This window comes from Arvicola amphibius, chromosome 9 (genome assembly GCF_903992535.2).
Source record: "Arvicola amphibius chromosome 9, mArvAmp1.2, whole genome shotgun sequence".
NCBI lineage: Eukaryota > Metazoa > Chordata > Mammalia > Rodentia > Cricetidae > Arvicola > Arvicola amphibius.
The window spans coordinates 123,125,346-123,148,339 of NC_052055.2; the positions used below are offsets into that span (position 1 = coordinate 123,125,346).

Genomic DNA, 22,994 nt, shown 5'->3' on the forward strand with positions numbered 1-22,994 from the left:
ATCTATCCTGTGCTTTACAATAAAGAGCCCAAGGCTGGGTGAGCACCGAGGGGGATGATGCCGTCATAATCCTGAGTCACACTCCTGCACACCAGACACCCTAATATTGAAATCTATGAAGAGCAAACCCTCCAAATTCTAAAATTCTCAAACTCGTAGTCCTCCCTCCTAAGCTAGAATACTAAATGTTTAAATCCGCAAAGCCGAATTCCCCGTGAGCACAGTCCCCATGGTGGGGAGGGGTCACTGTAAGAATGCAGAAAGCCAAGTTCTAGAAAAGCCTTGGCCACATAGCACAGCTCCAGTAGAAACCTTATAAATACACATCATCCCCTACACTGGTGTCTCCTCCAGCTGATGAAACCCCAGAGCCTCGAATGAACTAAAATTTCACTTGCTGAAGAAGGTGAAGTTAGTGTTGGCTGAAGAACAGCTGAGTCTACAGCAGGACCCATGTGCAACCTTTCTGGCCGTTTGACCACAGGATCATTTCTGCCCAGTGTGTGGTCTGGATGTGAGCACATGCACAGGAGATTCCCTCAAACCCAAAGCACAGGGAAGCCTGGCTCAGCAGATGAGAAAGGTTGGAAGGGAGCTCATTTCAGTGTGGATCAAGTTACAGAACTTGAGAAGGACCACACTGTTACAAGGGAGAGGGCCCTTTGTTTGTCCCGGCTGCCCAGCTAGCTTATACCCAAAATAACCACACAGAAACTGTATTCATTAAAGCACTGCTTGGCCCATTAGCTCTAGTTTCTTATTGGCTAATTCTTACATCTTCATTTAACCCATTTCCATTAATCTGTGTATTGCCACATGACTGTGGCTTACCGGCAAGATTCTAACCAGCATCCATCTCAGGCAGAAGATCCATGGCGTCCCTCACTCTGCCCTTCTTCCCAGCATTCAGTTCTGTCTTCTCCACCTACCTAAGTTCTGCCCTATCAGGCCCAAAGCAGTTTCTTTATTCATTAACCAATGAAAGCAACACATGAACAGAAGAACCTTCTACACCATTTCCCCTTTTCTGTTTAAACAAAAAGGAAGGCTTTAACTTTAACATAGTAAAATTACATATAACAAAACAGGTATCAAATAAGAATTACAGTTATAATACTTATATTTACTTTATCTTTTATCATATCTAAGGAGCCTCTTCGATGCCGATCTTCCTCAGGAAGTAGCTTAGCACTGCCAGGAGCAGACATGCCTCATTGTCACAAAAGGCCCAAAGTTATTAAAACATTTAAATGCCATATTCTGAAGGTCTCTGAAAGACTTGAAGAATACCTATTCATCCAAAATACTTCTCTGTACATCTAGAAAATCTAACTAACATGACTATAAGCTTGACTATTATAGAGGATTATCTATTAACCTATATTTCTTAATTATACATTACATTTTTAAATGAACTACACAAACACTTTAATCAAGAGCAGAAATATACATATACAAAATTAACCTTAGGGGGCTGGAGAGATGGCTCAGCGGTTAAGAGCATTGCCTGCTCTTCCAAAGGTCCTGAGTTCAATTCCCAGCAACCACATGGTGGCTCACAACCATCTGTAATGAGATCTGGAGCCCTCTCTGGCCTTCAGGCATACACACAGACAGAATATTGCAAAATAAATAAATAAATAAATAAATAAATAAATATTTAAAAAAAAAAAAAAACAAAAAAAAACAAAATTAACCTTAAATTTGTATCAATAAAACTAAGATCCATACTGATGCAAATTATTCATATCTATATCATATCCCCATTTAAATGTAAACGAACATTTATAAACAATATTTTGGAATATGGGCATGGATTTATCCATACTGCTCCGTGCTGATTGGGGGCACTGTTAATCAGGTCTTTCATGGTGTATCCTGTTTGCTAGGTTTATCTCAGTCAGCAGTTGAGTGAAGTAATTTTTGAGGGTATTCACAACAACCTTTCAGGAGGCCTTGGTTCATGAAACCGTATTCCCCTGGAGGCAATCCACAGGTTCTCATCTTCTGTGAAAACAAAAGAAAACCTTTTTTTCCAAAGCATAATATCCTTAGTCCCAAATTCTGAAGTTATAATACCTTTATAATATACATGCTGGTTTAGCTTAGCAGCCCATACAATGAAATGCCTCTCTGTACTTAGCTTCTTCACAGTTAAAAAAATTCAAAGAAAACACAATATATATATATTCCAGACTCTCTGTGAATTTTCCATCTTTACATGGCTTGTTTTTACTCTATTACTTTACTCTGTCTCTTTAAAGACTTTACCCTTTTTTAAAAAAATAGCATTAACTTTATTTCATGACTCTCTATACTCTTTTTTTCTTTTCTCTCTCAAGCCTATGTATATTTATCCAACACTGTGACCCATTTTTAGGTCTTTTATGTCTGAATCTGTCCTTATTGCATTGTCTGTAATTTTCTATTGTCTAGAAGAGCTTTTAAAATGCTAAACAGCAGGGGCTGGAGAGATGGCTCAGTGGTTAAGAGCATTGCCTGCTCTTCCAAAGGTTCAATACACCACCATACCATACAGGAAATTAACCTGAAACTTTGGTCTGGGCAGAGTCAGATGCTAAGAGAAAAACAACCCTGCTAGTCACAACAACCAAAGACTTCAGAATGAGGTTCATGACCATGACGGTCTACCGAATCGATAGTATGCAAAGTAGTGTGCCATTGTGACTTTGTCACATGTGCATATAATGTACTTGGGTTATTTTTCCTTTCAATTCCTCTGTCCCTTTTCCAAGTCGGCATCCCCAGTGCTCCTCCAGCTCTAATGGATCACTCATGGATTCCTGATGGCCCACACTGGTAGAGAAAGTGTCTGTTTCAGCTTACACTGGTAAGAGAGAAGAGTCCAGGCTGCATAGCGGCTGCCCCCACTGTTCCCACTGGGGGCACAGCTATCAGCCACTCTCCCTGCTTATTCCCAAATAGGTGATGGAGAAGGTCACCAAGCCACACTTCCTCTGTCGCTTCAGCAAGACCCTCCACCATCCAAGACAGCATGCATCCTCCTGCCTTGGCTTTTTGATCCCAGTATTTAAATTATGGACTCTCTAAAGAAGACTCTTCCCATTTGGCCAAGCCACTCTTTACTATAGGTTATCAGACTGAATGGCAGAATTCCCACATTTCCCCCTTCTTGTCTAATTAAGAAGGAAGGTTCTAATCCTTACAAAATAAAACTAAACACAGTAAAAACTATTATCAAGTTTTGCTCAGAAAAAGGGAAAGGTAATAATCTTAACAAAGAGTGAACCTACATACAACAAGAACAATTATCAAGTAAGAAATACAGCATAGACATCCAGACCATGGATAACTGGCAATTTTTATAGAGGTTACTCCAATAATTGTCCTTTCCTGAAGAATCTTGATTTTGTACTGAAGATGTTCTTAGCTAAGATTCAGGAGAGTTGTAACTGTAACTGTCTAATCTTCAGCCCCATCAAAAGACCTGAAAAGAAAAATAATATTAAAGGGGAATCCCAGCCAATCACCTTGTCTGTGGGGTGTGTCCCCCCTGGGACCACACATAGTCTATAAAACATCTGTGTGCATTTGTTTTTGCTCTCTTTGGTTTCCTGTACTCCTGGCGTTCGCGGGATCTTTGGTCATGTAAGTTTTCCCTCAATTATTAAAATCTTTTGAATAGAGCTGGTCTGGTTATTTATTAATCAACCTTGCCCCCTACATAATATTACCTGATCAAACAGTAAGTGCAAGCAAGCAACTTCCAAAAAAGTTTAAGAAACGACAGAAACTGCTGACTGCCTGGACGGTCACACAAGGTTTCTCTGTGATCCTGAGGCATCCAGCTTTGGTTTATAGGCCTAGATTATCTGACAGACCTTTTTCAGAACCAGGGAAATTTGAAAGACTGTCCTATCCTGTCTTGGCAAAGTTTGGCAGCTGCTTTTCTTTCTGTCCTGCTTGTCCAGATTGGCCAGAGTACTTACTGTCAGCAGTCAAGACAAGGGCAATTTCTTGCCCAATAGACCAGTCTTGCCCAAAAGAAAACAAACTCCATATGGAGTGTCTTCAGTGCCAATTTTCTTCTCAAGAACAGACGTGTCTCATGTCAAAAGATTTCTAAGTTTTCTATGTTTTAAATGCCGTATTCTGTAGGTCTTTGAAGTGTTTGAAGATTGAGCACCTATTTATTTATTTATTTATTTATTTTTGGTTTTTCGAGACAGGGTTTCCCTGTAGTTTCTAGAGCCTGTCCTGGAACTATCTCTTGTAGACCAGGCTGGCCTCGAACTCAGAGATCTGCCTGCCTCTGCCTCCCGAGTGCTGGGATTAAAGGCGTGCGCCACCACCGCCCAGCTTGAGCACCTATTTATTTGGAACATCTCTGTATGCCTAGAAAGCCTAACTAAAATAACTATAAGTTTGACAAATATGGGTGACTATTATCCTGTAATTCTTATTAATCCATATAGCTTAAGGACTTAGGCTTTATTTGTAAAAATAAACAAGCTGTAGAGATAATGCCGCATGCAAAATTAGAAACAGAAGTGCAGTATAAGGACAATAACCTCTATATTTTGACAATACACAAGAAGATCTTAGCTAGAGTAGAAAGGGATGCTGTAATGACAAAATAACCTTGATTTGCATCAATATGCAAAAATCCTAAACAGAAGTAGAAACATAAATACAGTATAATAAAAATAATTTTACATTTGTATTTGCCGCGGACCGACTCTCTTGGAGATCGAAGACCGAGGGAGAACAGGGGTGAAGGCTAAGGAGAACCCGGGATTCGGTGAATGACAGACAGACACAACTCTAATGAGATTTGAATCTGCTGCAAATTTACTAAAATTCAAGCATCGCTTTTATGAGATTACAGAAGGAAGTTGGCAGACATAAAAGCTTACATATAAAAAAATGATTACAGGCAGTTGATTGTTTTCAGTATGTCTTGTAGTCAGGGCCAGGTGGGCAGAGCTTTTCTTTGAAATTCGTCTCACACCATTAACCAACTGCTAACTTTCTCATGGCCCTAAATCATATCTGCCCTCAAGGTAACCCAAACACTATTCTTCAGGATTCCACCCCCAGGGTTTGCTGCAATATTGAATAGCTGGCTTCATATTGTCAAGAATAGCCTGCCTTTCTTTCCTATCTAAAATGCACCAGGGGTTTCTCATTCTGGCTAGCCTCTCCATAGATGGTAACTCATGTCACTCCATACGTTTTCCTTCATAATTTACCCATCTTCTATTATCATGAGCTCTTTCTGTTCTAGGGTATCCATAAGTTCCCCCAGAGAGCGAGCCAGAGTCTTAATCATAACATTAATGGCCTGAATCAAGGGAGGGACTGGCGCATCAGTTCCTCCGTATTCAAGGAGCCGTTGGGAATGTTTCCTGGTTCCTTGAACAGATTAAGTTTTTTGCAAGAGAAAAATAGGACAGAGAAAGAAAATAGCAGAGCCAACGCAAAGAACCATGGCCAGGAACAAAGTGAACGGGGTCGTTGAGGCCGATCAGGCACCACAACTCAAGCAGACTGCCAGGGAGCCGCGGGGGGCCAAGCTCCAGGAAGCACAATCCCCTCATTTTGAAATGGCCATCACCTGAGAGGCATTTTGTCACACAGGCGGGACAGCCGTAGATGTGGCATGTATCAATATACAAAAATATCATAAACAGGAATAGAAACACAAAGTATAACAAAAATAACTTTACATTTGTATCAATATTCAAAAATACCTTCAACAGGAATAGAAATATATATAGTATAACAAAATTAACTCTGAATTTATTTTGGTATACAAGATTCTATAACAATGATTTAGAATGATAGTTGCTTTTTTAATTTACAAGTAGATTTAATAATCTACCTTTTAATCCTGTCATATCTATCCCCTTTTTTCTATTCCAAACAAGATCCTTGACTCTAATCTCTATTGTTTTACCCCCAACCCTTAACAATTTACTACCAATCCTCTATGGATGACAATTATACATAAACATAAGGAAAACCAAAAACCATCCACCCTACCTATTGTGAAAGTGGGTGTCGTGTTCTTAGAAATTACTTTCTGCTGCCTGAGGCAGGCAACAGTATCTCTCAGGGGGGGCCCTGTAAAAACTAAAGCAGTGGGAGCTGGAGAGATGGCTCAAAGGTTAGGAGCACTGGCTGCTCTTCCAGAGGTCCTGAGTTCAATTCCCAGCAACCACATGGTGGCTCACAGCCATCTGTAATGAGATCTGGTGCCCTCTTCTGGCATGCAGGCATACATGGAAAGAATGTTGTATACATAATAAATAAATAAATAAAACTAAAGCAATGGCTAAATATTGGGAAAACTAGCTGCAACATCTGTAGCTAGTCTCTGAGTAATGGCCAAGGCTCATCTGAAGTTCTGACTGGACTAGAGCAGGAGGGTAGCCCATCTTAGTGAGCCACCTTGGAATTGTCCTGAGCAGTTTGTAGTCAAAACTTGAACTTTGGGTGGTGTTTATTGGCTCAATGGCATTGATACAATCCAGATAGAATATCATTGTGGGACCCAATCATCTTTTTGGAGACTTCAGAGATAGTTTGTAGTTAAAACCCAATCTTTGGGTGGTGTTTATCAGCTCAAGGGCATTAATACAATCCAGATAGAATCATTGTTGTGGGGTCCTGTCATGTTTCTGGAGACTTCGGAGATCACTGTTTGGAAAATTTATTGTTCACTGTAGAAAACTTAAACATTATTTGGTAATATCAAAATAAAAATGTTTAATTTTTAAGATAGCATTATACCTAAAGAAAAGTTCTAAAGGGTCCAGATAAATTTGAGGTGAAAGAGATCTGTGACAATAGCCCCTAGATTCTGGTTTTCTTCCGTCCCATATCAGGACACTGCCTGGCCATTATTTCTAGCCTCTTATTGGCTAACTCTCACATCTTGATTAACCGATTTCTAATAATTGGTATGTCACCAAGAGGTTGTGGCTTACCGGCATGAGTCTAACCAGCGTCAGTCTCGGGAAGGGGAATCATGGCGTCTGCCACGCTGCCTTCTTCCTCCCAGCATTCTGTTCTGTCTACTCTGCCCACCTAAGGGCTTTAGGCAAGTCCATTTCCCTGTCATTTTCTTGTAGAGGTATAGTGAAGAAACAGTCTTTTAAATCCATAACCTTACTATACCATCTCTTAGGTAACAGAGAAGGCAGGAGAATTCCAGGCTGTAGATAGTCCATCAGCTGAATTATTTTATTTATGGCTCTCGAGTCTGTCAGGAGCTTCCATTTTCCGCATATCCTTTTAATGACAGATACAGGAGAATTCCAAGGAGTAGTTGAATCTTCAGTATGTTGGGCATTTAGCTGTTCCGTACCAGCTGTTCTAAGGCCTGTAATTTTTCTGATGTCATAGGCAATCGTTCTACCCAGACATATTTGTTAACTAACCATTTTAAAGGTAGGACTGTTTGTACCTGTGAAAGATCAGAGCTGTTGTGCCCTTTTATGTACAGCCCGAATGGTTGTTGACTGTTCATTATAATACCTTTTAATATTTTCCCCAGAAACATACATTGGTTTATGGTCTGCTTCTGAGATTGGAGGAATGTTGATCTGAGTATTTCATTGCTGTAACAAATCACGACCTCATAAATTCATTGCTATATTAACCACATATGACTTCAATTTTCCTCTCTGTCCTTCTGGCCCTGTACCTTCAATCCATCTTGTGTTTTGTTTTACCTGAGATAAGTTTCCAATCCCCAAAAGCTGAACATGTACCTTCTGAGGAGACCAGTTTGGATGCCATGATTCTAGTGCAAGTATATATCTGCCCCTGTGTCAAAAGACCGATTATAATGTCATTTATTTGGACCCTTACCTTTGGTCTTTGATCATTTATAGAAGTCTGCCAAAATATTGATTTTTTGGTTTCTCCTGGAACTTTATCTTCTAAAGCTATTTTATCATCCAGAGCAGTATGGTCTTTTGCCATAGATATTAGGTCCTTTATTTGATCTGGGGAAGAGTTTCTCCCAGAGTAACAGGTAATAACTGAGCCAAGTTCAACATGGGGGCCTGTGAGAGGCCCCCCTCCCAATGGTAAAGGGTTGTCTTATTTACCCCTGGTTGATCTGCATTCTTTTTTAAAAAAATTCTTTTTTTATATTTATTTATTTATTCTGTATACAATATTCTGTCTGTATGTATGCTTGCAGGCCAGAAGAGGGCACCAGACCCCATTACAGACGGTTGTGAGCCACCATGTGGTTGCTGGGAATTGAACTCAGGACCTTTGGAAGAGCAGGCAATGCTCTTAACCTCTGAGCCATCTCTCCAGCTCCTTGATCTGCATTCTTTGGCCCAAATGTCAGCCTTTGCCATGTCTTCTTCATAATCCAGAAGACAGAAGCCTTTTGTTTGAGTTATCTCTAGACATTGTGTCTAGGACCACTCTGCCTACAATTTCTTCTTAGATTACCTTGTTTACCACAATTAAAACATTTGACATTTTGATTTTCCCTTAAGCCCTTGGAAATCACTACTCCTACCCATGCATCATCATAGTTAAGAGATTCCATGCTGACCATGTGTTGGAGCCGTGAGTGCTGATCTAATTATTGTTTCGCATTGCAAATTAGCGTTTTCAAAAGCCAAAGATTGAATGAGCACTCATCTAGACTCTGGGTCTGACAGTCTATTAACATCTGAAGTCAATCTTTGCAAAAACTCAGTGAAGGGTTCCTTTGGCTCTTGTATAAGTATATGGCTCAGTCCTCTTCCCAGATTCTTGAATCTCGTTCCCAGCATTTACAGCTACTGTATGACATAGGGACAAGGTGTGTTCTTCAAATGTAGCCTGACTGCTTATATCAGCATAACTGCCTTCACCAAGTGTTTGATCTTGGGAAATCTCAAAACCTCTAACCTAAGCTTGCTGTTCAAGGGCCTTAGCTTCTTCTCTCAATCAACTGTTCCATTCTAACTGAGGGCCATATTCCAATCCTGCTGTGGCTAGTTGTTTCCAGTCCTTTGGAGTAAGCTTGTCCTGAGGACCATACATTCAACATCTGTCTCTCATATGCTGAATGCATAGGAAACTATAGATCCCTCAATATTCTTTGAGTCTAGCATTTGCATAGGATCCCATTTATAGTCTGTGTATCCTTGGGTATCCTTGTCATCTGGTGGCCTTTTATAAATAGTTATAGGGTAAATCATGGTTGTGTATTAACAACCGTAGGTCACTCTTATCCAGTTCTTTGAGGTAATGGTAAGGTTGGTTCTTCTCTGAATTCTTCTGTTTGTGTTTGAATGCTTTTATTATCAGTTCTGATAAATTTTTCTAAAGCTTGGAATTTACCAGTAGTTGCCTCTTCTAGGGTTTGTGTCTCCTGAGTAGAAGGCTGTTCTAAAACTTATGTATTAACAGTTACGTTTTGTCCTCAACTGTAAATACCTCTAACAATTTTAGCTTATCAGTAAAAGCTGTCTTATTCTCCTTCGTGACTATCTGGAAGGCTTGCATATTATCTTCCAAGACCTGTATATTTTCAGTCAGTTTCTCATCTTTGACATTGTTATCAAAGCATTTTAAGGATAAGATATGAATTGTCAGACTAATAACAATTATGACCGAAATTGTATTGATCCCAGCTAGGTTGCTTATCTCTTCAGTCAATTTTTCTAGCATCCCATCCAGAGTATCAGTGAGCAGAGACCTAATTCCCTGCATTGTGATGCTTGCAGCCATTGACCTGGGAAAGGAAAGGTTTTACAATTGTCCTTTCTCTTCATTCTTTTGCCCTCCTTCTTCTCCCTCTTTCTCTCTCTCCCTTCCTTCCTCTCCTCCTTCCTCACTCCCTCTCACACCTCCCTCATCATCAACTTGCAGGTCAGATCCTCGAATAATTGTTGTAGATGTAATATTGATGTGTGACCAGCAGGTGGAGCACGTACGGCACCACAGCAGCCATGGGAGATCCAAGTACAGGACACTTGCAGCGCTGTGCTGATTCAGCTCTCCAGAAGCTGATTCCTTCTGACTGGGGCGGTCCCACCCAGGATAATCCCCAACCTGGCTCCTGTGAGTGCAAGGCAGAATAGGACCGGGAGGTAAGGCTAAATTATACGAGCGTCTCGACTTTCCCGCCTGCCACCAGCGACCTGGCAACAGCTCCAAGTCCCGAGTGAGGGCAAGTGGGACTCAAAGCCAGTTGAGCTGCAGCGATCCCAGAGGTGGGAAAAAAACAAGCTATACCCCCGGGCCACAGCAGATTCTGTTCCAGGACTTGTTCCCACCGCACAAAATTGGTTTGAGAGAGTAGATGTACACCGCAGTAGATTCTAGTTGTGCGGTTGCCGGCACGGAAGTTGGGAGATTAGCGGCGCACAGCGAAAGTGCCTTGGGCTGCAGGACCAGAGTCTGCCCAGAGTCTGAGGGTCTGCGAGTGTCTGCCTGGAGTCATGGCTCATCAGAGACCATGACAAGCACATGGTTCAGGTAAGCAGGCACACGACCTGGACGGGACAGAGGGACAAGAAACTGCCCGCCAGCTGTAGTCGCGGGGCTGGGAGTGGTCCTGAGTGTTTTGGCTATAAATATATAAATCTGAGTATATTCTCCCGAGCGTGTGCTGTCGCGGACTGGTGTTAACTCCCTTGATTCTCTCCTCCTCCTGTTCTTTGTACTTTCTTAGACAAAAGGGGGAAATGTTACGGGAATTCTGTCACCAATCTGCTGGCCAATTGAGAGGAGTATTTGGTCCAAGAGGCAGGTTTTTTACTGGGGAGGAGCGTGACCAAGGAAGAGGCGGCCTTTTGCAGCAATGAACGAGTGATGGTGGGTGTAAGTGGTCACTCGTGACACAATTTCTCCATTTGTTCTTTATTATTTGTGCACTGATTTTACTTGATAATAAATGGTAAAGAAATCAGTCATCAGTGGAGCCCTTGCTTCAAGTCTGAGGAGCCTCCGCATTAGCAGAGAGATCCTGATTCCTGCTTCCAGTAGACTAAGTTTGTGGGGCCAGAGAGATGACGCAGCAGGTAAGTGTTTCCTGAACAAACACAATGACCTGAGTTTGTTCCTCAGACCCCACGGGGAAAGACAATTGTTATTTAACTTGCTTTTTATTGTTGTTGTTTGAGACAGGATCTCACTATGTAGCTAGCTGGCCTGGAATTCACTATGTGGACCACGCTGGTTTTGAACTCACAGACAGGCCTTTATTTTCCTGCCCAGTGCTGGATAAAGGTGTGCATCAGCCTTGGCTCTTTAATAAAAGCAAGAATCTAACTTGTGTGGGTGCTTTGCCTGCATGTGCACCATGGGTGTGCAGTGTCCATGGAGACCAGAGGTGGCCATTGGTTCCCTGAAACTGTACTTACAGATGGCTGTCAGCTCCCACAAAGGTGCTGGGAATTCAAACCAGGTCCTCAAGAACAACAAGTACTCCTAAGTACGGAACCATCGCTTCAGTCCCAGGAATTGACTCTTGAAAGCAATCCTCTAAGGTAAGTGTGGTGGTACACTCCTTTAACCCCAGCCCTTGTGAGACGGAGGCTAGGAGACATCTGTGGGTTCAACACCAGCTTAGTTATGTAATGTAACTTTTAGTCCTTAAAAGCTATTTAGGATAATAAAGAAATACAGGCTCATAGTTACCCATAACCATAAAAATTACAGTCATGTTAGTTATGTTTTCTAGGTATTCAGAGATAAATTTCAGATAGATAGATAGCTAATTTTCAAACACTCCAAAGACCTACAGAATATGGCATTGAAAATGTTTTAATAACTTAGACTTTTCTTGACATGAGATGTGTCTGCTCCTGTCAACCCCAGTCTACTTGTAAATAAGAGGAAAGATGCCAAAGAAACACCATATGTAGTTTGATTTCTTCGTAGCATAAGCTAGCCATTAGGTCAATAAACTGCTCTTGCCTCAACTTCTGACAACCAAAGGAGATTAAGGGGATACAAATCGGAAAGGAAAAAGTAAAATTTTTGTTATTTGCATTGATATGATAGTGCACATAAGTGACCCCAAAAATTCTACCAGGGAACTCCTACAGCTGATAAACCCCTTTGGTAATGTGGTGGAATACAAGCTTAATTAAAAAAAACAATAACCCTCCTCCCTATATACAAATGATAAACAGAGAAAAAAAATCAGAGAAACAATAACCACAAATAACATAAAATATCTTGGGATAACTAACTAAACAAGTGAAAGACCTCTAAGGTAAGAACTTTAAGTCTTTGAAGAAAGAAATCGAAGACGTTATCAGAAAACGGCAAGCTCTCCATGCTCCGGGATAAGTAGGGTTAACACAGTAAAAATGGTCATCTTACCAAAAGCAATCCACAATTTGATGTGCCTTGCTTTTCTTTGTTGCTTACCCTTCCTGAGTGGAGACAGAGGAGGAGTGGATGGTAGGAGGAGAAGGAAGGTCGGGGGAGGGGACAGGAGGAGAGGAGAGAGGGGAAATTGTAGTGTGGATTCTACTTGTTCTTAACAATGAAAACCCAGAGTCAGATATTAGGGATGAAAACTGGGAGATCAGAGAAGCAGAGCAGCCAGTCAAATCCCCAGACTGAAGGGGCGATCCCCTCCCTATGATTCCTCAGACCTAAGGGGTGTTACTGTCTCTACAAATCTTCAGACTGAATGCTTTCTGTCTCTATGAAACCTCAGACTGCACTGAGCTCCTTCCTGTTTCCTCCCACCTTATATTCCTCTCTCCACCCAGCCATATCACTCCCGTCTCCACCTCCATTGTGCTGGGATTAAACGTCTGAGCTCTGTTTCTCTTTTAGACTGATTCAATCCCAGGTGGCCTTAATCTCCTGATCTTTCTGCTTCCTCCTCCCAAGTGCTGGGATTAAAGGTGTGAGCCACCACTGCCTGACCTCCATGGCTAACTAGTATCTTAGCTCTGAACTCTGATCTTCAGGCAAGTTTTATTTGTTAGATCGCAAACAATATATCACCTCAGGAAAACATTTTAAAAATTTAATTAAAAAAAAACCCTTTGGACTCTATTAATTTAGTAGATCACTGGCTCCCACTAACCCGAAAGCTAAGAATGCCACTGAATAGCATCTGAGGCCTATGGGAGGGGATCCCCCATCTTTCTCTGTCTCTCTCATGTTTCTGCCAATGTATTCATGATGTGGGAGGTGATGTATGTTGTGAATATGTTTTATTGCCATTGCTTAATAAAGAAACTGCTTTTGGCCAATGGCTTAACATAGTAAAGCCAAGTTGAAAGAGATATATAGGCAGAGCCAGGGAGAAGCCATGTAGCTGCCGCCAGAGACAGACGCCTCCGCTGGAGCCTACTGAAACTTTGCCAGTAGGCCACGACCTCGTGGTGATGTCCAGATGGATGGAGATGGGTTAGTTTAGGATGTAAGAGTTAGCCAATAAGAAGCTAGAGCTAATAGACAAAGCAGTGATTTAATTAATACAGTTCTTGAGTGGTTATTTCGAGCTTGGGAAGCCTCCTCCAACATATTTGAAGTGTCTTTATTTTTGGCTTTCTTTGTTCTGCTCCTATTAAAACTTCATGAAACGGTTACCATATTGGAATATGGAATTGGGTGACCTAAACCCATGGTCTGACGTTTTTCTGTCGGCTTAGTGACTATACACAAACCTACTGATATTTTAGTTACTGTCTGTGGCCCCAAGGCCCCCCAGTCAGCACCCCACTAGCTACTCAGGCCATGGCCTGGAAGGAGCTCTGGTCCCACAGCTGTGGCAGAGATGTAGGCTTAAAGCACATGTATATAATATGCATACATACATGTAGCAATATGTTTTTTTTTGGTTTTTTGAGGGTTTATAGTACGTATACATACATAGAATATGTATGCAGATTTGCAGCTTTTTAAAAAATATTTATTTATTTATTTATTATGTATACAATATTCTGTCTGTGTGTATGCCTGCATGCCAGAAGAGGGCACCAGACCCCATTAGAGATGGTTGTGAGCCACCATGTGGTTGCTGGGAATCGAACTCAGGACCTTTGGAAGAGCAGGCAATGCTCTTAAACTCTGAGCCATCTCTCCAGCCCCCAGATTTGCAGCTTTAAACTGATTCTCTATCATTCTATTTACCAACAAGACTTGGAAGTCAGACGTGGGGTGGAAACCTGCTAAATCAGAGAGGCCGAAAAGTGACCAGCTGACCTCACTTTTTGGCCAGAGACCCAGCAAGACACATGTCTCTCCACTTGTCCCAAACCAAAAAGAAGTGCAAAATTCCAAGCCCATCCTATTTCTTTCTGTGTATCTCTCCATCCATTTTCCTGGCTCCTCCATACTCTCTATGGCTAATTCCAGCCAAATAGTTGCTGGCCCTGCCCCCTGAATCATGGTTGTGTGGTGCTACACAGATTACTAAATATGGGTTAAAGCAAGATGTGAAAATTAGCCAATAAGAGGCTGAAACTAATGGGCCAGGCAGTGTTTAAATGAATACAGTTTCCGTGTAATTATTCCAGGTGGAAAGCTAGCCAGGTGGCGGGACGCAGCCCCACCGTTCCATCTACAGATTGGCGCCCAACAATGATTCTCCTCCATCATGGTTGATTTTATTTAATTAATGCAAATGCAAACTTGGAGTTCACAATATGATTGACTATCCTGAAACAATGGTCACTGGAATTTGACTTTATGATAAACCGTCTGCAATTCCCTTTGAAGAGAGAGCTGTGTGTTTTGGGTGACACAGGTCAGCCAGGGCTACCCGTGAGGCTCTGTGGAAAGACAACAGAATGGGTGACTATGGGGTGGCCTCTCCAGCGCCCTTTCACCACTGAAAGTGTTGAGTTCTGTTTAGCTTCTGGCAACTGTCACCCCTGATGCATCAGAGGGAACAATGTTGCCAACTTCGAAGAGTAAACTGTGTGTCAAGTTAACACAAGGACTGAGGTCCTACTTGGCCTATGACAGGAACAAGTAGCAACTGTTGTTGAACCCAGAGACTTTCCTAAGGGAACCCCTACCAGAGTGAGCAGGGCAGCTCCCTCTTTGGTGCCAGGCTGAGTGGAGGGCACTGCTAACGGTTGAGACTTTGTTCAGGGGCTTCTGTGGAGTGGCAGTCCCCGGATGGTGGGGACTTGGTGGTAACTCTGTTCTTTTCAGACAGGGTCTCACCTGTGCGACTCTGGCTTTGCTGGAACTCACGATATAGATGAGATTGGACTCAACTCCCATAGATCCGCCTGCATCTGTCTCTGGAGTGCTGGGATTAAAAGTGTGTGTCTTCACCTCCCCCAGTAACTGTTTCTTGGCATCAGGGAAGGTAGAACTGAAGAAAAAGTGGGCAAGCCCCATCCCACCATGTTTCTTCCAAAAAAAATTTAATCCTGAAAATTTTCTTTGTGACACAGTGTTTCATGTACCTGGAAATCAGTATGTATCCAGGAAGACCCTGAGCTTCTGATCCTCCTGCATCCACCTCTGGAGTGGGAGGATCACAGAGATGTACCTCCCTGCCTGCTGCATTGAGCCTTGCTCAGCCCTGCTTTCCCTGCTCCACTTTCTCCTCCATCCTCTCCTCTTCCCATAGCTGTCTCTACTCCCCTCTTTTCCTGGGACACCTGCTCTGGTGTTCTTTCCACTTATAAGCCTCTATAACAGCTGGAGGCACCTCTTTCTGGGCTTCGTTTCTGGTTGCATGTAATAGGATTTTGGGAAGTCCAGAAAAAGGCGAGGTAGGCTGGAGGGGCAAAGGTGAAGGAGCCATTAGTGGAGGAGCTGGTGTGCACTTAGCTTCTGGGCAAAAGAGGTGGGTGGATCAGCAGGGGATGGGAGTCTGACCACGGTCTGAGAATGAACGGCAGGGGACGGGAGTCTGACTGCAGTCTGAGAATAACCCCATGGCTCCTATAGGCTCTGCTTAGGTGACCCATGAGTAGCAGCATTTCCCAAGAGCTGCTGTTTCAGAATATCTGTTTACACTGTAAAGGTGTGTCTTGGCCAAGGCGCCTTCTTGGTTTGACAAAGAGCCAATAACTAGATAGGAGAGATGGGTGGGACTTCCAGGCAGAGAGAGGAAGAGGAGATCCAGTAGGGAGGCCAAGGAGAGTACGAATGAGTAGGACATGGGACAGAGGAAAAAGCCACATGGCAAAATGTAGATTAATAAAAATATGGGTTAATTTAAGTTATACGAGCTAGTGGGAAAGAGCCCAAGCTAAAGGCCAAGCTTTCACAGTTAATAATAAGTCTCCATGTCATTATTTGTGAGCTAACAGGCCAAGAAAAATCCAACTACAAGGTGCCCTGTGGTAAAGCCTGCCTCGCCCTCTCCTCCTTTAGACAAACGTCTTAGTTTCTCTTCCTGACAAAAACAACGTAAGGGAGAACGGGCTCGTTCTGGCTCACAGTCCTAGGGTGCAGGCCATCACCATCCTAGGAATCAAAGTAACAGGACCTGAAGCAGCTGGTCACATCACAGCTCACAGTCAGGAGGCAGAGTGATGGATGCTCATAGTGAGGAGAAGGCTCACAGTCCGGAGGAGGCTCACAGGAGGCAGAGTGATGGACACTCAACTCACTGTCTCCACTTTACAGGGCTGAGGATCTCCTGCTAGGGAATGGTCCCACACACAGTTAAGATGGGCTTTCATGTCAATTAACATAAAGATAACCCCTCATGGAATTCTCAGAGGCTAACCTTAGTCTAGATAACTTCTTTTCTATTTGTTTGCTTTGAGATAGTCTCTTAACATAGCCCTGGCACTCACTCTGTAGACCAGGCTGACCTTGAACCCCCAGAGATCTGCCTGCCTCTTCCCCCTTCCAAATACTGGGATTAAAGGTATGTGTCACCATGGCCTGCTGGTCTAGATAGTACCTGAGAAGTGCCACGGAGACCCGTCTCCTGGGTGATTCTGGGAATGTTAACCATCTTACACAGGCTGACCTTGAACTTGCCAAGTGGACAGGCTGGTCATTCTGTCTACTTCCCGAGAGCTGGGGTCATGGCATGTGCCACCCTGGTCATTCTGTCTACTTCCTGAGGGCTGGGGTCATGGCATGTGCCACCCTGGTCATTCTGTCTACTTCCCGAGGGCTGGGGTCATGGCATGTGCCGCCCCACCTATTGTCCCCATTTTGCAGGCCAGGACACCACAGAAAGATCCAGTGGCTTGTGCAGGTGAAGATCCTGTCCATGGCTGCCTCTGCCTTCATCCTGCCTACCTCCGCCCTCCACAAAGGTCCAGCTGCTCGTGTGTGTGTGTCTGTGTGCGTGTGTGAGACGTGCGTGTGTGTGTATGTACTTATATGTACATACATATTACCTCTCATCTTGCTGAGTCGGTAATGCTGCCTTGAGGAGAATGTAGAGCGCAAACACCCCATCTGGGGCTGGTGCATGAACTAGTGCCACACATGTATGCTGCCTTCTCCCTGCACTGGGGAGGCAGAGGTGGGGACACTTACCCCAAGTGACCTGTGGCAGGCCCACACATGGTGTCTCCAAAGTAGGGAGCCACGTCTATGAAGTTCTTAGTTACACAGGCAGGGGACAGGGGAAGAGATTGAAAAGCTGAGAATTACTGAGAGAAAGGAAGCCAGGCAGCAACTTAGAAGCCGCTAGGGATGAGCGAGCACTGATTGCCTGCTGGAAGGTGGGCTTCCTCCTGAGTGTCTCACTGGCTTCTCCATACTTCTCTACCTTGCTGGCCTGCTGCACAGCCTGGGCATTGTTGGATTAAGGGGATGCAGCTGGGCATGGTGGTGCAAGCCTTTGATACCAGCACTCAGGAGGCAGAGGCAGGCAGGTCTCTGTGAGTTCAAAGCTAGCCTGATCAGGCAGCCAGCGTGGCATAGTGAGGCCCTATCTAAAAAAAAACAAAACAAAGAGCTGGGGGGCTCCCGGATGGACACTGAAGAATGGGGCTGCATTGGGGGTTAAGAGAGCATCTTGAACCTCTGTGGGACAAAGGTGGCACATTGACAGGTCAGCGGTACTCAAGGGGCCTAGAGAATGGGTGGGCCGTAGGTAACCAGCCTGCAGCATTGTGAGGCCCCGAGGGAAGACGGGGCAGAGAGTGCATTCATTCTGCTGCAGAAAGCCTGTTCCTGAAACCCCAGACTCCTCTGGGACTCCAGACCCGAAGGCCACAACTGGCTCTCACAGCCCTCTTTTCTTTTCAGACATCAGTAGCGATGGAATGTTCCTTTCAATCTTCATGGCTGTCTTCTTGGTGGCCAGACCGACTTTACCGTGGAGACCTGGCTCTGCACCTCCTGCGGGTTAACTGGATTTCACTGGGCCGATGGGGTTGTGCAGAATGTTTGGAAAGTCTGCCCCTTCATCCTCTCCTCCAGCTTCTCAGACTGTCCCTAGTTCCCTTGTCTTCAGGTTTTTGGAGCTTGGGTGTAACTAGTCCAGGCTGGCCCAGAACTCATCATGTAGACCAGCCTGGTTTCAAGGTTGTTGGAGATTCTTCTGGCTCTGCCAACCAGATCCTGGAACTGCAGGAATTCGAGACCATGGCTGGCTCCTCCTTCTTTTCATTTCTATTGTGGGGGGGGGCAGCTATAGGGGAGCTGACCTCTGCCATCACCTCCTATTTCCTTCACTCATTTCCTGTGAGTTTTAAGCTTTCCCAAATAAAACACTAGGTAGCCTTGGTTGGCCTGGAACTCACTACAGACCAGGCTGCCGTCAAACCCAGAGATCCACTTGCCTCTGTCACCTGAGTGCTGGAATTAAAGGTGTGTGCCACTATGCCCTATTAGTTTTTAATGTGTGGGTGTTTCACCTGTACAAGTCAGTGCACCATGTGTTCCTGGTGACTGCAGAGGCCAGAAAAGGGCTTCAGACCCCCTGAAACCAGAGTTACATTTGGTGGTGCACCACCATGTGGATGCTGGGAAAGCCATTTCTCCAGCTACCCCTCCCCCCTGTTTATTATACACCCTTGATAGACACACACAGAGGACTGCAGCTTTCAAAGAAGTAAGCAAATTTGTTGTTGGTGGGAGGGTGGGGAGGGGGCCGTGTTCACCTCCCCGTCACCTGCAGGATGGGCAGTTAGGGTCAATAGAAAAGGCAGTAGCGGGCACAGGTTCCGTGCTGTACAATATAGAAGAATCTGATATAGATACTTTGTATAAAAGCCATTTGTCCTTGCTTGTGTCCTCTTGCTGTCTGGCTGGGAGGCATTGGGAGATGAAGCTGGCAGGGTGAGCTGGGACACAGGGACACCCTGTGGTCCCCACCTTCTGGCTGTGCCCTTGTGAAGTCATTTTGGGTCCTTAGTGGGGGCATAGCAGAGCTCTAAGGGCCTGGACACCTTCCAGAACTTCTCATTCACGAGCTCCAAGGTCAGCGAGCCATTCAGCGTCTAGAGAGGAGAAGAGAGGCAGGGGGAGGAAAGTTGGAAAAGGAAATGGATGAGAGACAAGGGAAGAAGAAGGAAAAGGCGGGGGAAAGGGGTGTGTGGCAGAACCAGAGCCCACAGAGAGGGACAGAGCAGGGCTGAGACGCTGGGGGACAGGACATGCTCACCGTGAACGCTCCACCCCCAGGTGCTATGTAGATGGTGTACTGCTTCTCGCTGACACCTTCCAGGCTGGGCAGGGTGGGCTCCTCAGGACCTTCGCCTCCTCCGGCAACCCCACTCTCCCCACCACCCCCATCAGGTCCGCCTGTGTCTGAGGCACCCCCACCAGGCCCTCCTGGTTCTATGGTTTCCTGTTGCTGCCTGCGCTCCAGGGCAATGCGCAGGGCCAAGTACTTGGAGAGATGATCCACAGTGGCGTTCCCAGTGGTCTTCACGTACCTGGAGGACAGGGCGGGGATGTGAGGGCGAGAGTCCTCGAATGGACAACTTCCTCAAAAGGTCTGGCTAGAGACACAGGTACCCCCAGGCTGGCCTCTAGCTTGCTATGTAGCTGAAGGTGACCTTCTCATCCCCCTGCCTCTGGGATTACGGGTTCACACCACCCCCTTGTTTATGTGGTGCTGGAGGAGAAACTCAGGGTCTCATGGCTGTTTGAAAAGCACGTTACCAACAGAACTACACCCCAGGCCTGAAGCCCCCTTCTGATGCAGAATCCTGAACTCAGGTAGGGCTCCTCACCTAGTCTGGCAGTACTCTCCCTTCTCCACAAGCAGGGGGTGGGGCCGGAACACAAGCTCGATCTCTCCGCCTGGCTCTGGAGGACTGGGAGCCCCAGGAGGGCTGGGGGGGCCTAGAGTTCCCCCTCCCAGGGTGCCGCCCCGGTCACCAGAGTCTTCAGAACCAGCACCCCCGCAAGCCCCCCCAGCAGCACCGCCTCCTGTCCCTACACTGCTGCCCCCTGCACCCCCTCCACGGGGTCGTTTGGGAGCAGGGCCTGGAGTGGAGTCAGGAGCGGAATCAGAGCTTACATCCTCTGCATCCCCTTCCCCCTCCCCAGGTTCTCCTTCCCCCCCACTCATGGTGGTGGTCTGATCCGATCCGGGCATCGGCCGCCTTACACGTTGGGCCCTGTAGAAATAAACAGTCTGGGTTAGAGAGAGCAGAACTCAGGCCCCTAAGTGTTAAACTTCAGACGACTCTGAGGCCATGGAAATCCTAACAGTGATTTTGCGTGTTTACCAGTCGCTAACAATGTATCAAGCATAGTAAGTGTTTTTATTTCTATCTGATGACTGAAGAAACAGAGAGGACTAGACCGGTCTGAGGATACAGGCACCTGCCTGGTCAACACCCGGCAGCTGGAAGAGGGTAGGCGACCAGACCCCTACTCCAGCCTCCTCACAGCTCACACCTGAGTCCAGACCTCCACACCTGTGCATGGCCTGCATCCGAAGCCCCTCCTCGATACTGGAGCTCAGCGCCTGCTGGTTGTGCAGGCGGCTGAGGCGGATGAGCACTCGGTCCTGATGGGCCTCGTATTCTTCCCGGCTGGGGTAGATTTTGGAGATCAGGGCATCGAAGTTGGGGTCTGGCCGTAGGGACCGCTTGGATACCAGCTTTTTCCGGCAGGTAGGGCACTCCTTGTTCCTGGGTTGGGAGAGAGGAAGCTCTGTAGGCTCAGTCGCCATCACTGATGCCCCCCTACCTTACCCACTGCAAACGGTCCCTCCTGTTACCCGCTCCGCAGGGCAGTGACGATGCAGTCAGAGCAGAATCTGTGGAGGCACTCCTTGGTGGTCATTGTGTTCTTCAGCATGTCCAGGCAGATGGGACACATGAGCTCCGAATGCAGCGACCGAGGTGAGACCGCGATCTCTGTCCCGTCCATGATGGCTTCCTGGGCCATTAGCAGGTGGCAGAGGGTTGGGGAAAGGAGTTTCAGAACCGGGACAGCCATGCTGGCCAACTGAGGAAGATGGGAATTCTGGGATGGAGGAGACCAAGGACTTGGAAATTACCCAGAAGGGATGAGGACTCATTCACAAGGAGTTTTGAAACAGAAGGAACAGACGTTTGGTGAGATGCTAGGGTTAGCTGGGGATGGCACAGGTCTATGGCTTTGCGAATATTTATTCAACAAACTTTTTGTTTGCTTTTTGGGGGTCTCACTATGTGTGTGACCCTAGTTGGCCTGGATTCACTATGGAAAACCAGGCTGACCTCAAACTTAAGAGATCCACCTGCCTCTGCTTCTGCAATGCGCCACCACACCCAGCCTCAACAGGCTTCCTTAAAACTCTAAGAGCGAGACTACTAGAATTTCAGTGGGCCTGTTAAAACAGATTTCAACGTCCCACTGTACCCAGTCAGAACACTGGAGAGTCTGTGTACACGGACATGCGGGACATGTGCGAGCTAAGAGGAGAGAGAAAAGGTAACTTCTGGCGTCTGTTTACCGTGCGCCAATTAACGCAGCAGTATCTGCCGTACCTCTCTGACACGGCTATTTGGAGAGGTTAAATCGGATTAAACGAGGTAAGTGTAGAAGTGCTTTGAAAAGATGAAAGGTGATTCAAACGCAGAATCGGGCAAAGAATAGTGTGAAGGGGGGAGGGAGAAGAGCTGGCGGGAGGGGGTGAGTTGGGACTGGAAGATCCCTGTCACCTGCGGGGTCCGGTGCAGCTCGTAGAGACTCAGTTCCCACGTTTTGCTGGCATTCTGGGCATTCGCCGGCGTCGTCATGGTGACGGGGCGCGGACCCCCCTCCAAGCAGGGCTCCGCCGAGAGAAGTCTGCGGAGTGGGGGGGAGGGGACGCTGTCGGGGCCGCCCCTCTGCAGACCCCGCCCCCGGAGCCCTGTGCGCGCACCCCGCGGCCCCTCACCCGGCTCCGGCCGTCGCGCTGGCCCGCCGCGGGCCTCTCCCCGGGGACCCCCCGGCTGCGCCGCCCTGGTCCTCTCGGTCCGCAGCTGCCACTCACGCCGCGGCTCTCGCTGCCACCGCCGCCGCCGCTGCCGCCATGGCCCGGGCGCTGAGGCCCGACGTCACTTCCGCCCTCCTTGCATCCCACCCCCGCGGCGGAGACGTCACCGCCCTCGCGGCTCGCGTGGAGGGTGCCGTGGAACCGGGTTCCCCCTCCCCCGCGGGGCGCGCACGGAGCCGACCTTGGGGTGGGGGTGCTGGTGCGTGCACGTGGGGAACCCGAGGGCGGAGCTCCCCTCCGCGGCGGGGACGATGATCTCCAGCTTCCCCCAAGCCGGGGCCCGGGATCCCCGGAAAGCTGGCCGCAGCTGCACCTCTGCTGCTGGGCGCGCGCCCTGCGCCCCTAGGGCAGCGACGGGGTCCCGGGCGTCTGGGGGACCGGCCCACGCTCCGCCCGGCCTCTCCCCCTCGAGGTTTGGGGGCGGCGGCTCGGGACGTCCAGACGCAACTCTCGGCCGGAGCCAGAGACTCGAGAATTGCGTTTGGACAATCAGGAGCCGCGGCCCGGGGCGGGGAGGGAGGCGCACCGGAGGCACCGGGGATGGAGACGCCACGCGGAAGCGGGGACAGCAGATAGGACCTCCGTGGGGGAGTCGGGGAACAAACGAGTGAAATGTGTGGCGTGGGAAAGTGGGCAGAGCCTCTCTGGGACTCGG

At 46.6% G+C, this 22,994-nt stretch overlaps 1 protein-coding gene across 1 annotated transcript; it reads right to left on the reverse strand.

The window, feature by feature from the left end:
- Window positions 1-18,960: 18,960 nt before the first annotated feature.
- Window positions 18,961-22,391, reverse strand: Ring1 (ring finger protein 1). The gene is made up of 7 exons (XM_038342792.1): window positions 22,241-22,391; window positions 22,023-22,149; window positions 21,095-21,255; window positions 20,790-21,005; window positions 20,097-20,486; window positions 19,523-19,796; window positions 18,961-19,358 (listed from the first exon to the last, which is right to left on the reverse strand). Exons 2-7 carry the CDS (start codon window positions 22,098-22,100, stop codon window positions 19,257-19,259), a joined length of 1,221 nt encoding a protein of 406 aa, XP_038198720.1. The 5' UTR covers window positions 22,101-22,149; window positions 22,241-22,391; the 3' UTR covers window positions 18,961-19,256.
- Window positions 22,392-22,994: the final 603 nt, after the last annotated feature.